This window comes from Calonectris borealis, chromosome 5, assembly GCF_964195595.1.
Source record: "Calonectris borealis chromosome 5, bCalBor7.hap1.2, whole genome shotgun sequence".
NCBI classification, from domain to species: domain Eukaryota; kingdom Metazoa; phylum Chordata; class Aves; order Procellariiformes; family Procellariidae; genus Calonectris; species Calonectris borealis.
In genome coordinates, this window is record NC_134316.1 from 28,351,407 (window position 1) to 28,364,456 (window position 13,050).

Below are 13,050 nucleotides of genomic sequence, written 5' to 3' on the forward strand. Positions count from 1 at the left end.
TGCACACCCCCAAAGCAAATATTCACACACTACATGACAGCTGAATTATTCTGTGGTACCAGCTCATCTTTCTAGGGCTGATAGGTTTAAAGAGGAAGGCCACTATAAATCACGTATCGGCACTTTTGTAATGTGGATTGCTACAGGTAAAAATAACGGTGACTTTTTGTTAAGGTAAACTGCTATAAGGGCCAACACCTTGGTTTTTTTGTTTTCTTTTTTTTTTTTTCTTTTCCCTGTAGCCATGAATAACTCACTGGCTATAGAAGCTTGTATGGTAATAAAAATCTTCTCACCTGACTTAAGAATTGTGATTAATTAAACAAATACAAGTTTCTGCTTTATGATGAGAAGAATCTGACTCCAGATTCCACTGACTAGGTCTCTATTAAGTATAAGTCAACAATTGTGTGAGGTGAATTAAACTCCAGATGTTTATACAATAAATTCCTCCATCTGAATTAGTCATCCTAAGGTCCTTCCATCATCAGTGATGAAACACAGACCTTCTATGGCTTGATCAGCTGGCTTTTAGAGGCCTACTTTGGACGAAGTGAACTGCTGTCTAGGAAAGTCCTCTTTATTGCTAAAGGACTGAAAAAGGGATTCTTTTTGAGTAGGTCAGATGTAGATGTAGACATTGCAGGTATCTACACTTGGACGGATGAATCCCATCTCAGGTGTTCAGCAAGTGATAGGCTTCCCCTCTGAGTCATTAGTAAATCCATATTCAAGATGAGACCAAAGGGATATCTTACTATTGAAAGTTTCTGTGTTCAACTTAAATCACTTTATTCAGGACCACTAGTTATTTTTTAAAGATCTAATCCTCATTTTTTGTGCATGAGAAAGGATGTAATTGCTAGTATCTGGACCATATTCCATGTTGGGTATCTACATGTTAGAATAGATTCTGATCTGAATCCCTGGGAGTAGTTAGAAAAGTAAACTGTAGTAAAATGTATGCAGAGCATTAACAGGATAATATTCATTACTAAATATGAAAAAACAGAATGTAACTTAGTATTAAAGACTAAACTTGTCAGTCACCTAAATAAGCAGTCAGATGCTGTGTCAGATATAATAGGCATCATTTGGCTGATGCTGTTGATCTACCACAGATATTTTGAAACGGAAAGCTATTAAACAAATAGGTGTATTGAAATTAGCAGTGTTCACAGCGTTGTAGTCAAAATTCTTCTATATTTTCATGTTTGAGCCTCCTAGTGGAAGTCATGTTTTGCCTTTCTAATTAAATATTTGATTACCCAGAGCTGGCTTTATGCTTTGGAGAAAGCCAAATTCAAGTCAACAACTTTTTGAAAGGACCTTTTTTATAATTCTGCTAAAAAGAAATCTAAAATGTTCAGAAGGGAAACACCTGATTCTGAGTATCAAAGTATATTGGAAAATAGATCAAATGTGTATGTAGTCAGGCAGATCATTATATAAGTGGATTCTGAGGAAGTTTCTTCCTTTCTGCTTTTGGTTAAATGGAAGTTGGCTGACTAAAATGATTTCTATGCCTTTTGGGTATTATTTTCAAAACAGGATTTCTAAAGTCAATTTCCTAAATTTGTACCTTATATTTAAAGGAATTTAAATGGGTGTTCTGATTTTCAAAATCTAACTATACTTTTTCAGTCAAATAATTCATTAAGAGGGCAGAACAGGATTTCAGTTGGATGCTTAAGAAAAAAAACAAACAAAAAACAAGCCCACCTTCTTTTCAGGATTTTCAACACTAAAAGAAGAAAGTTTAACATGTGATCTGGTTTTAAAAAGTGCTGTCTACCCAATAACTCCTTCAAAAGCCAGTGTTTTAAAGCAGTGGTTTGCATTCTTAACAGCATGAAGAGCCTCAGAGGATCCAGAAGGGTTCCCAGACAATATATATGTCTTTTGTCACCTTTCAGCTCTATTCCTAACATTGAATCTGGAAACTGCTGATTTTCAACACAAATATTTATAGCCTCCCTTGCTGCTCTAATTTGTGGTTCCCAAGGACTTGCTTCCAAAGCCATAATGGCTCAAAAATTTCCTGTTCCAATTCTGTCCCTTTTATCACTCCCTCACCATGCATATTCCTGTGCCATTAGTTTTGCTAGAGAAGCGCTTTTTATCTTCTTATTGTCCAGAATAATTGTTACATACTCTAGTTGTGTAAGGGTTTCATCTGTCGTAATCTTAACGGCATAGCATCAATGATAAAAAAACTATTGCCAAATTCACACATTCAAAGCCACATGTTGCTCTGTAATTTTTTTTTTCAATTATGATTTTAAGATCTTTTTCTTTGCTTTAGGGATCCTTAGTCTTTTATAGTATTCAAGTCATGCCTTCATCTTTTTTCTGCAATCAGAAAAATGAGGAATCTTTTTTTTTCATGAAAGTTATGATTTTTACATGATCACAGGAAAGGGAAAATAACAAATATGGTGAGATTTAAGATAAAATGACGAGAATTGGCAACACTGTGTTTGTCAACAGGATTGAAATAATGCTATGATTATTGTTTTCTTTTTGTAAAGATGATCTCTTCCTTCTTTTCCTTAACTTGTGTAGCAACCATCTAGCTTTGTTCAAGCTCGGCAGATCATTAAAACTGATGGTCTGGGTTTCCAAGGACTCAACAAAGGTCTTACTGCAACACTGGGTCGTCACGGAGTTTTTAACATGGTTTACTTTGGATTCTACTTCAATGTGAAAAACATTCTTCCAGTCAATAAAGTAAGTTCTTCGTACAATGCAATAGACAAACAGATAAGAGGTTTGGCAATTTAATTAACACTGTATTTTTCTGTGCAAAGCTGTGGTATTTAGTAATAAACAGGGACTAACCTAGCTCTCTGTTTTGCAGAAATCTATAGCATTTTAGTGGAAGAAAACCAAGGATTTGTACTTCTCACTTTTTAAGCAAAGCTGAGTATAAATAAAGTAGTCACGTTTGAATTCTCATTTTTATGAATTTCCCTTTATACCAAGGTAGCAATGTAAAAAGGCAGAAATCAGGATACAGGTATGTTATGCTTATGTTAAGTACATATGCACTTTTTAAAGTGGTAAGCTGGCTTAGAAGAGAAAAATCTAGAACTTCCTTCAGTACTCACAAAGGGTCGAAGCTTGAGGAGATGGCAGAGCTGCAGTACGTAGGGTATCCTGGCCATGTGCTGGGCCTGTTTACTCAAAAGAGAGTTCAAGCTAGTGTTGAAGGACGATAGGACAGATTTATCCGTATGGGAGGGAGCCAGCCCAAAACAGGACTTACGGGGTCACGCACAGGGGCTTTATGTAGTATGTCCTATGAGTAAGTTAAAAAAAAAAAAGAATCTTTATAACTGTAATTTCACTTGAAGCAATTTTATTTGATAGTCTTTTACATTTGATATTCATTTACATAACAAAGGAAACATTTCCCTTTACAACAAAGGGAAATGTTACTAATGAGAACATGGTAATACTGGCAACTTTCTAAATGACTGTGTGAGCAACGGCTAATGGTTTATTAATGACTCCAGTACATTACTTGCTGAACTGTGTTTTCACTAACGTGATTTTTAGATGATGACAGTTAAACAGTCACAGGTGTAATAGGTAGTGATATTCATATAAGAAGCTGCAATTTACATCAAAAGGGATCAGTTTCTATTCCCAGATGAAGTAACACCTCTTTTTTTTCTGCACTTCTGAGTAGCCTGGTATTTTTGTTGGCAACATTGTGTAAGTGGAGAAAAGCTCCACTTCTTATTTGCAGATCATTACAGTAAATTGAATTGTTCAAGAGCAGCTAACCCACAAGTTTCTACAAGTTTCTTTCAGTGTATTTAAGCATACTTTACAACGTACTTTAATCACACATTCTAAAAACTCAAGCACAAGCATAGCTTGATACTAAGATAGGAGTAAACTGGTTTATGTTGATCAAAAGATGAAAAAATTATAATTACTATGCAGAATATTCAGAATTGTATGCAGGTAAGGACAAAGAAGCTTGTGTGCAATCTCTATGGAAATCCTGACGTGTTCTTGTGTAGCAATACTAATAGTATTTGGCATAAGCATGCTTTCCTACCTTTCAGATTTTAAAAAATGGGAAAAAAATATTGCATGATTAGAAAGATTCAGAGCTTTATGATCTGAGAGAAATTAGCATTTTTTACAGATTTTGTATGATACAGAGAATTGTTAACAACTACATCTAGAAAATGAAAGAGAAATTACTTCAGTGGTGTCAGCCAGTGGCCCAGCTGTCCTCTACGTACTATCAAAAGCAAAAGATAATTTAATCAATGTAGGACTAGATTGCATTAACTGCAAAAGAGTGGAGAGGTGTGCCTTGTGCTCGACCGGTGCAAAGTGGCTTGCACGGTGGCTTGCACAGTGGCTACATCTGTGCTAGTAAATTGAGCAGCGTCACTGAAACTCAGTCATCTGTGCTGTTAAATGTTCCCTGGCACAGCTTTGGCCCAGGTCAGCCAACGCTGTTCCTGTGGATGGCTTAGGAGCTAGCGCAGACAAGGAACCATTCCTAACAGGCAGGTTTCATGCAGCCAGTCTGTTTTGAACGGTAATAGCATTTAATAGCGCTAATAAAGTTAACAGGACTCTCTAGGCCAGCTGGCATCAGTGCCATAGACAGTTCTGTACATATAGATACAGCCAATAATTCTGATCAAACTCCCATTAAAATCAATGCAAATCTTACCCTGAATTTAGCAGGGTACAGATCAGGCCTCATCTGGCTTGTGTTAGCCAACAGTATGTCGCAAGCGTTTACATGCATTGGACTTCACTTCAGTGACTGGAAGATAGAAGTATTCAACAACATTTTGTGATCTGTAACTTAAACCTCTTCTGTCAGTAGGGAGCTACTAGAGGCTAAGAGTTATCAAACCTGTACAGGGAATTTGATAGAAGCTGTTTTGTAGTTAGTCTGAAAAATATTAGACAGTTGTAACTTTTCAAGATTTCTCACATACTTGATTTCATTACAAAAACTAATTTGTTCACTTCATATATTTTGCCAGAAAAGAAAATCTTAAAGTCAGTCTTATGATATTGACAAACATTAAAAAAATTGTGAAATAAGAATACTACACTTTTGAAATAATTTTGGCTCTTGACTATGTATCTGCTGTTCACCATCTGTAACGTAAGTGGAAAAATGTATGGAAATGTCCGTATGAGCCTTTTAGCTGTCAACAGTGCTAAACTGTGCATTAAATTTGCATCCCAATTAAGGATGTTTGCAGCTTATTTTGCCAAAAACAATAAAGCTTTTATGTTGAGTGGTCAAGTGATATAAATGACATGTGTGGGTTGTAAATGTTCGTAATGAATAATTTTTCATATGTTCAGTCTATTCTGCTAAACAGACAATTTACAGCCAACCTCATGCTCTGTTTACTGAAAATGGAATAAGCCAGACTTGTTTCAGTTGCCGCTAATGTATCAACCATAGAGCATTAACAGCTATGCATCTGCACTAGCAATCAAATTAGTCTGCAAATTTATGTCATCTCAGTTTTATGGCACCTGCTTTTATAGCACATTTCATAGGCGTCCAGCAGCTCTCGCTTTTCAATTTTTTATCATAGTTAAGTTTGATGGTGAACGCTAGTTTCATTAAAACCTTTGCTCACTACCACCTCCTAGTGGCTGTCATACTTCTTAACAATATAAAATTTCCTTACTGTCTGTTAAAAGCCCCCTTTGAAACGTGGCCAACTGCAAAACTCATTTCAAGTCAGGCACTGCCTGCCCCAGCTGTCACAGATGTGCCTCCTGTTAAAAGGGCTGCTGCGTCAGACAGTGGGAGCTGGGCGGTGTGTTGTTTTGTCAGAGAAAGGGCTCTAAAATTCTATAGGCAAAGAAGAAGAGATGGGAAACCAAAATGGTCTGTTCAGCTTGGCAAATAAATAAGATAGTAGACAACGATTTTATTTTTAGTCATTTTCAGATCTATGCCAACATGGAAGTCATATGTAGGAACAGACAGTCAAAAGGGGCATGTGGTACAACACAGCTTTACTATTTAGTAAAGTAAGTGGTAAACCAAGATGATTTAGAAGAAGGCTGGATCAGAGTGGGAAACAGAATAACCTCAGAGCTACCATCCAAGCTCAGATTTCAGGATGATCTGTGAACTGGAAAAAAAAAAAAATGGCAGTGCTGTGTCCAGTATGATGTTACATGCCACCCATTGATCAGTCTCCAATCTGAGGTGTCCTGAGGCTGTGGAAACTACAGCCTGTGTAAGTTTGAAGACTTCAGTCTAGGCCATCATCACCAAAAGATGTTGTATCAAAGGAGGAGAGTCTGTTGCTACCTCAACTGCTTCTGTACTGCGGTATTCCTGTAGGCAAGACAGATATGAATTTTCAGGAGAGGAATCTTTGGTCAAAATAAAAATGTGAAGAAGAAAAAACAAGTTTCTTCTGTTTTCCTACAGAAATTAGGACAATGCTGAAACTGATAACCAGGTCCAACCATAGCTGACAGAGAGGCAGTCTTAAAATAGCAAAGTTCTTGTAAAACATACAAATAATCATTTAAACGGAGGAGAGATCCTACAAGTGCATCTTACGAGTGCCCCAGGTGAGGGAAATTTTCAGTGGGAACTTATGCCTTATTAAACACTGAATTCCATGGGAAACAGCCCATGCAAGCCTTAGTCTGAGCTTGCACCTTTCCAGACATCAGTATCAATCAGTGACAAGAACCCATAGGACACCAAAATTCTTTAGTTCTGGTATTCATGGAGCTACTCTTTTTTTTCTGTTTCATAAATTACTGTATAACTGAGACTGAAGATAGATAGTGCAGACAAAGGTACTGGATCCAGGAGTAAGCAATAAGACATCCATTTCTGGGTGCCCTGTTCTGCATAGTTAGTGTCTTAATGATGCCATCAAAAGGTCACCTGCTTGTAACCCCAACACTTTATGAACAGTCTGATCATCTGTGTAGACCAACTCTATGTGGGAGAGCTGAGTCTCCAGAATTCTGTACATTTTGTATTTGGTGACCAGATATTTATTGTCTCTTGTTTTTTTATTTACATCAAAAGTTCTTTGTTGCAGATGTTTGTTTTAGGACTAAATGAAGTGAAGTCCTAGCCTTGCCCTATGGGTCCAAAAAGTTACAGAAAAAGAGTAAATAATAGCTAATAATGCTGCTTATAAATCTGGAGTAAGATTAATAATTTTATCAGGAAATTATATTTTAAGAAAAACAAATCACTGAGAGGATTGCAAACTGTTTGAAAATGTATGCCCTGTACAGCAGACAGCCGTGTCACTCTGGAGACTAGCCAGGACATTTATTCTAGTAGCTGTCATTCACCTTGTTATGCTGTCAGACATCTGACAGGTGGACTTTAAAAACTTAAATAAATGTCTGCTGCAATGAGATTGCACTGAGGAGGAATCTGAGATAATACTAGTGTGAAAAAGCACATTCAATTCAAACAAAATGCAGCTGTGACTATGCATTTTGGAATGCCTTTCCTGATCATCAATATGTTTATTGTAGTTATAATTTCAGCATTTCTTATGCATCTTGACGAAGATGAGACCAGTAGTACTAATCAGACAGCAAGCTATATTTTACAGTAAGGAGTTTACTATGTAAATGCATGAGATGGACAGAAGTTCAGGGTCAATAAAACTACGAAGCTGTTTCTTAAGGCGTGGTCAAATCTTGATTAAGTCACAAAAAAAAATTGTGAATATTCTTTAAAAGAATCAAAGCATGATGTTATCACAACAGTGATGAGACTCACTTTCATCTTTTCATTTTCACCCTTTCTGGAGCCTTGCAGTGAGTCTACATCATTTTCTCCTCCTTACTGCTGATCTCTGCCGGGAGTCTACATGCCTCCAAACCATCTGATCACATCTGTACCAGCCTCTCCCTCTTTAAGAGTAGAATTTGACAGCCTCTCTTCCCAGCTCTCCTCTGGGACTCAGAAGGAAGACCCAGACCCTGTCTCTCCTCTGGGTTTTGGCTCAGTGTCTGTGTTTAAAGCAACTCATTTGAGTTTTTCATCTGTTCCTTGTTGCTTTCCTGAGAGCTATCTCCCACCTTGCCTCTTTCTGAATATACCTTTTCTCCTCTGTCTTGGAAGCTCCCCTTCCTCAGACCCACGTGTTCCTTTCTTTCACTGTCTGTTGCCATAGGAATCTCCTTTTAGTGATTAAAACCAATTATCAGGCTGGCTAAAGCAATTCCTTACAGCCTGTTTTGCTGCCAAACACTTGATTATAGTCAACGTAGCCTACATCAGGTCTTGTGGCACCTCTTAGCTTGCCATAGGAGTTCCTATGCTATTACACTTCACATCATTAGCCAAAAAGGCCAAGAAGCAACTCTACCCCCCTTATTCCTGGCCTATCTCCCCTTTCAGTCCCATAGTTCTTAGGCAGAAGCAGAGTTGGCCAAACCAAAGCCTTGTCTTTTAAAGTCCTCCTTGTCACACACAGGGAGGTGGAATGTGCAACACACAGTGCAAAGCCTCTCAGCCCCATTCCTGGCTTCTCCCCTGACCCGTTATGTGACCTTGAGCAAATGTATTTAAATTTAGCAGTCATTTCAATCACTTTTGGTACTTCTGTGCCAAGTGTAACTCATCTATAAAACTAATATTATGGCTAACATTTTCAAAGGAGTTTAAGAAACTTAATGCAAATATTCCAGTCTAAGTATTAGTTTCGGGCTAACTTCAGTAGGCTGCTTTGCAGTTACCAACTTCAAACATTATACTATTATTATTATTTATTCTTCATGCAAATTGTCAGGAATTGGCATTCTCCTTATCCAGTAAGCATTATTCTTATATAGTGAACTTACCTACAAGGTGCTCAGAAGTACTAAGACATAATTATAAAAGCATTCTTTCTCATAAGATATGTAGCTTCATCAACTGAAAAAAAAAACCAAAAAAACAGTGAAAAGATCTCAAGATAAACATCCAAATATTGAAGCAAAAATAGCTTCAATTAGACAAATTAATATTTATAGATCTTTTGATTTTATTGATCTTTTATAAGTTTCTTTGTGACACATTCTGCCACTTTTACTTAGACTGAACAGGGCCCATAAGGGAAAAACAAGTAGTTTTCCTGAGTGCCTCTGCTGGTCAGGTTTCTAAACACTATTATGCACATCGGTGGACTGTCCACATTATCTATTTCTGGTTACTTCAAGCAATCTACCTTAGGGACTTTGAGCTATTCCCTTGAAGGGAGCTACTTCTCTCTACTGCATATGCGAGCGTCATGTCCTACCTTTGAACCCTTGGATTGCACCTAAGATGGGTGTCTAAATCAGTACAAATATGTCTACTATGGTGAGATATTATTATTCTAAAATGATTTTTCAGTTATTCTGAAAAAATTAAATTAACTAAGTTCCAAGCATACCTGCTTTTACCAAAGGATTAGTTCATTGCTGGATTAATATCTGTGCCGCTTATTGAATTAAGTGACCTTCCTTCAGTATGGCTGAAGATAGTCTGGAAGCTCTTGACTGAGATCAAATATTTAAACAGAGCTTTTGACAGAGTGCCCAGCAAATAAAGTGGTAGGGAAAGGAAAGCCCGGGGCTTTGGTGACTGAAACTGATAAATTAAAACTGTCTCCAGTGGGTGACACTCTTGTACATGGGTGGGTATGTGCTAGATTTAGGGCTAGAATTTTCTGTTGCTAGAAATTACGGAATATAAAAGAAGGAATTAAGCAGCATATGATTCAGGAGGAACTTACAGTCTCCACTTATTTAAAAATGTTATGATAGGAATAATGAAGTATAAAAAGCAGAGACAACATCTCAAAATTTTTGCTACCAAAGAAAGCAGGGAAATCCAGCAAGACATGCATAGATATGGCATTTATTAGTGATGCCTACTTCTCTCTTTATTTTTGACGGCTGCTGGTGCTCACGGGGCAGGGACTCAGGTGTACAGGAAATGTGATTGTGAAAAGCGTGGTAGGAACATGATCACAGATTACATTATCCAACCACAGCAAAGTTATTCCATTGTGAATAAGCAAACTGGTATTTCACTTCCTTGGTATATTGTACTGTGGTGTGGCACCATCTAAAATCAAGTTTCTGTTCTACTCATACTGCAGAAAAATCACCTTTGCCTAAGAACAGATTTCATATATGGTTTTCCTCCAGTTCTGTCATTTATGAAAACAGGAGGAGCTTGTCAGAATCTTTTTTTCCAATGTACCAAATATGAAACATATAATATTCAGTCAGTGAACTCATGGTGCAGAAGTTAGTGACAATACATGATGATAACTGCCTCTGCTAGCCACTTGCAGCGTTAGTACTAGACAGATATGTTATCCTCATGTCTCCTTTCACAGGGTGCTACACTGTTAGGAATATTTTGGCATTGTCCATGGGTTAGGAAAAGGACAGATTTCAGTGTAAAAAGAAAGACACTGCTTCCTGGTAGCACCAACTTGCACCTATATGATGCCAATGTTCCTTTGTCCATGTAAGCATTGTAGACAGAGGCATAAATTATGTTTGGGAATCTTTTTTTCACTTGGAACCAGCAGCACAGTAAAAAGCCGCTACTCTGTGCTTTTAGAAAAAAAGGACTTTTTAATTATTTTTAACAGCTACATTTATTTTGAATCTGTTATACAAATGAAATGATCCAGATATTACAGTGACGAATGCCACAAAAACCTTTCCTATGAAATATATAATAAAAAATCAAGTTATATAGCAAAGCTAGTGTATACCATAGCACATTTGGTTAGAATCCAGTTTTGTGAATGAGCAAAATGCTGCCTTTCAACATTTTCTGTGTCACAAATACTGGAATAGAAATAAAGCAATCTGTGGTCGTTTCGCTTTAGTGGTGTTGGTGCAGTGTCTGGTTTCAATAGACGCTCACTTGATCGGACACCCACTATATCCTATATTCTGTGGCACTCTCAAACACAAAGCAGGCAATGCTGGCACTGGGAATTCACCAAAATATGAAAATGTTCAATCATTCAAATATAAGGGATTTGTTAGGAGCAGCAAGGCTTGAAATTCAATGCTTACAAGTAAATATTTTTGTCTGACACGTATTGCCTAGCCCGGAGGGCAGCCCACTGTGCTTGGCGCGATGGAAGAAAGTGTCCTTGTGCCAGACTGCTTGACAAAGATATTTTGGACCATTCTGGACTATGAGAAGTCAACAAAGAAGTGGTAGTATCCTCACTGCAGCCTGGTTTGAGGAGGTTAGTATGATCTGGAATAGCACTTAGCTCTCAGGTGTGGGTATAATCATATGCCTGCTGCCTGGAGGTAGGTAGGCACCATGCTGGAACAGGGCAGCCATACTGCTGCCCCTTGAACTTCAAAAGGGGTCTTTTTTTCCTCTCTAGATACCAGAAATATTTGCTTTATTTTATTTGCATTTAAACCACTGTCAGTATGTACAGAATAAACAGAAATTTGCTGCTAAGCTTTTTGCTCATAAAGTCTTGCAATTCTTTATGTACCACAAGCCATTCTAATTTTTAAAAGGTATTACCAGTATGTTTCATGTTTTGTGAAATCAAGGTGTTGAGTTTTTCTGCAAGTAATAAAAAGCCCTGTTGATTTTGACATTTGTCTCTAAACACCTGTATGGACTTTGTCCAATGCATATTATGGAAGTTTTAATTTATGTTTCTTGTTGCTAATCTGGAAAGGAAAACTTCTTCATTGTTTCCTTTTTCAATCACAAATGTACAGGTTTAGGCAACAAAGAACTCTTTCATTTTAATATTGTGCTGATGTTATAACATGGCAAGTCATTTATTATTTTACTGATGATTTTCTACAATTAAAGTACCTTCGTGAAAAAAAATGGAACTGCATATATAGAGTGTGATATAGCAAAAAAATGTCCTTGCCATTGAAGACCAATAGCAAATAAAATGTGCATAGGAAATGCACAGGAACACACTTCCCTGTGACTTCCACTACTTAGAGAAATAGGATTAAACTTGCTTCAAGAGACTTTGACTCCCAGATAAACTCCGAGTTCTTTGATGTCATAGAAAATGCCAAGGTAGGAGGTCTTTCTCAAAGTTCAAATAAAACCCCGTTGGACTGTGAACTGTGCGTAAGCAAAGAAGTTTTTAGATGCACTTCCAACCTGCTTCTAGCTTTTACCATGAATATATAGTAGGGTTCAGAAACAATCTGTTGTAAATTCTTCAGCCAATTAGCTGAGTGAGTTACCACCGTTTATAATGCGCAGAACGCGGAGGCTCTTTGCAGTTGCGCCGAGTTGGATTGTTAATAACAGGAAGCTAGCACTTCTCAGTACAGTGGATCAGCTACATGTGAAAATAAATGTAAAAAACCTGGAGGGGAATGGCAGCAGACTGAGATTAGCCTTTATTTAATTTAGCATTTGGGGGTCCAACACACAAATGAGCATTTTAGTAGGCTTCATGGTGGAAGTTGCTGTCATTTGTAAAATATTCTGGCCAATTAGCTAATAGTGTGCTTGGATTTCTCCTGTTTTGATACAGTAATACTAAGTACATTGTGAAGCCCAATTATACAAATCATCCCCATATGCCATACCAGTCTTTCTTTATGAACTGTGTTTATAAATCCTGTGTGAGGAAATGTGTACTTCAGCAATTTAGACCATGTGTAAAAACATAGCCAATAGGATTGTCAAGAAAACAAGTTCCAGCATAGGAAATCCTAATGTGTTCCGCTAAAATAACATGAGTGTGTTGTGTTGTGTGAGCTTTCTGATTAAATACATACTACTTTATAGTGCTTAACCTGCATAGGTCCTTCCGTTTCCCTTTTTATTCCTTCTTTCTCTCTTTTTTTGTAGGATCCAAATTTGGAGTTTTTGAGGAAATTTGGAATTGGGCTAGTCTCAGGAACAATAGCCTCAATTATTAACATTCCTTTTGATGTTGCAAAAAGTAGGATTCAAGGACCACAGCCAGTTCCTGGAGAGATCAAGTACAGAACCTGTTTTAAAACTATGGCAACAGTCTATAAAGAGGAAGGGTAAAACAT

At 37.3% G+C, this 13,050-nt stretch overlaps 1 protein-coding gene across 1 annotated transcript in view; it reads left to right on the forward strand.

The window, feature by feature from the left end:
- SLC25A21 (solute carrier family 25 member 21) overlaps window positions 1-13,050 on the forward strand; it is a 264,449-nt gene that overhangs the window by 245,496 nt on the left and 5,903 nt on the right. The window contains exons 7-8 of the mRNA XM_075151638.1: window positions 2,566-2,730; window positions 12,860-13,041. Coding sequence (XP_075007739.1) covers window positions 2,566-2,730; window positions 12,860-13,041 — 347 coding nt within the window. The remainder of the gene's footprint in view (window positions 1-2,565; window positions 2,731-12,859; window positions 13,042-13,050) is intronic.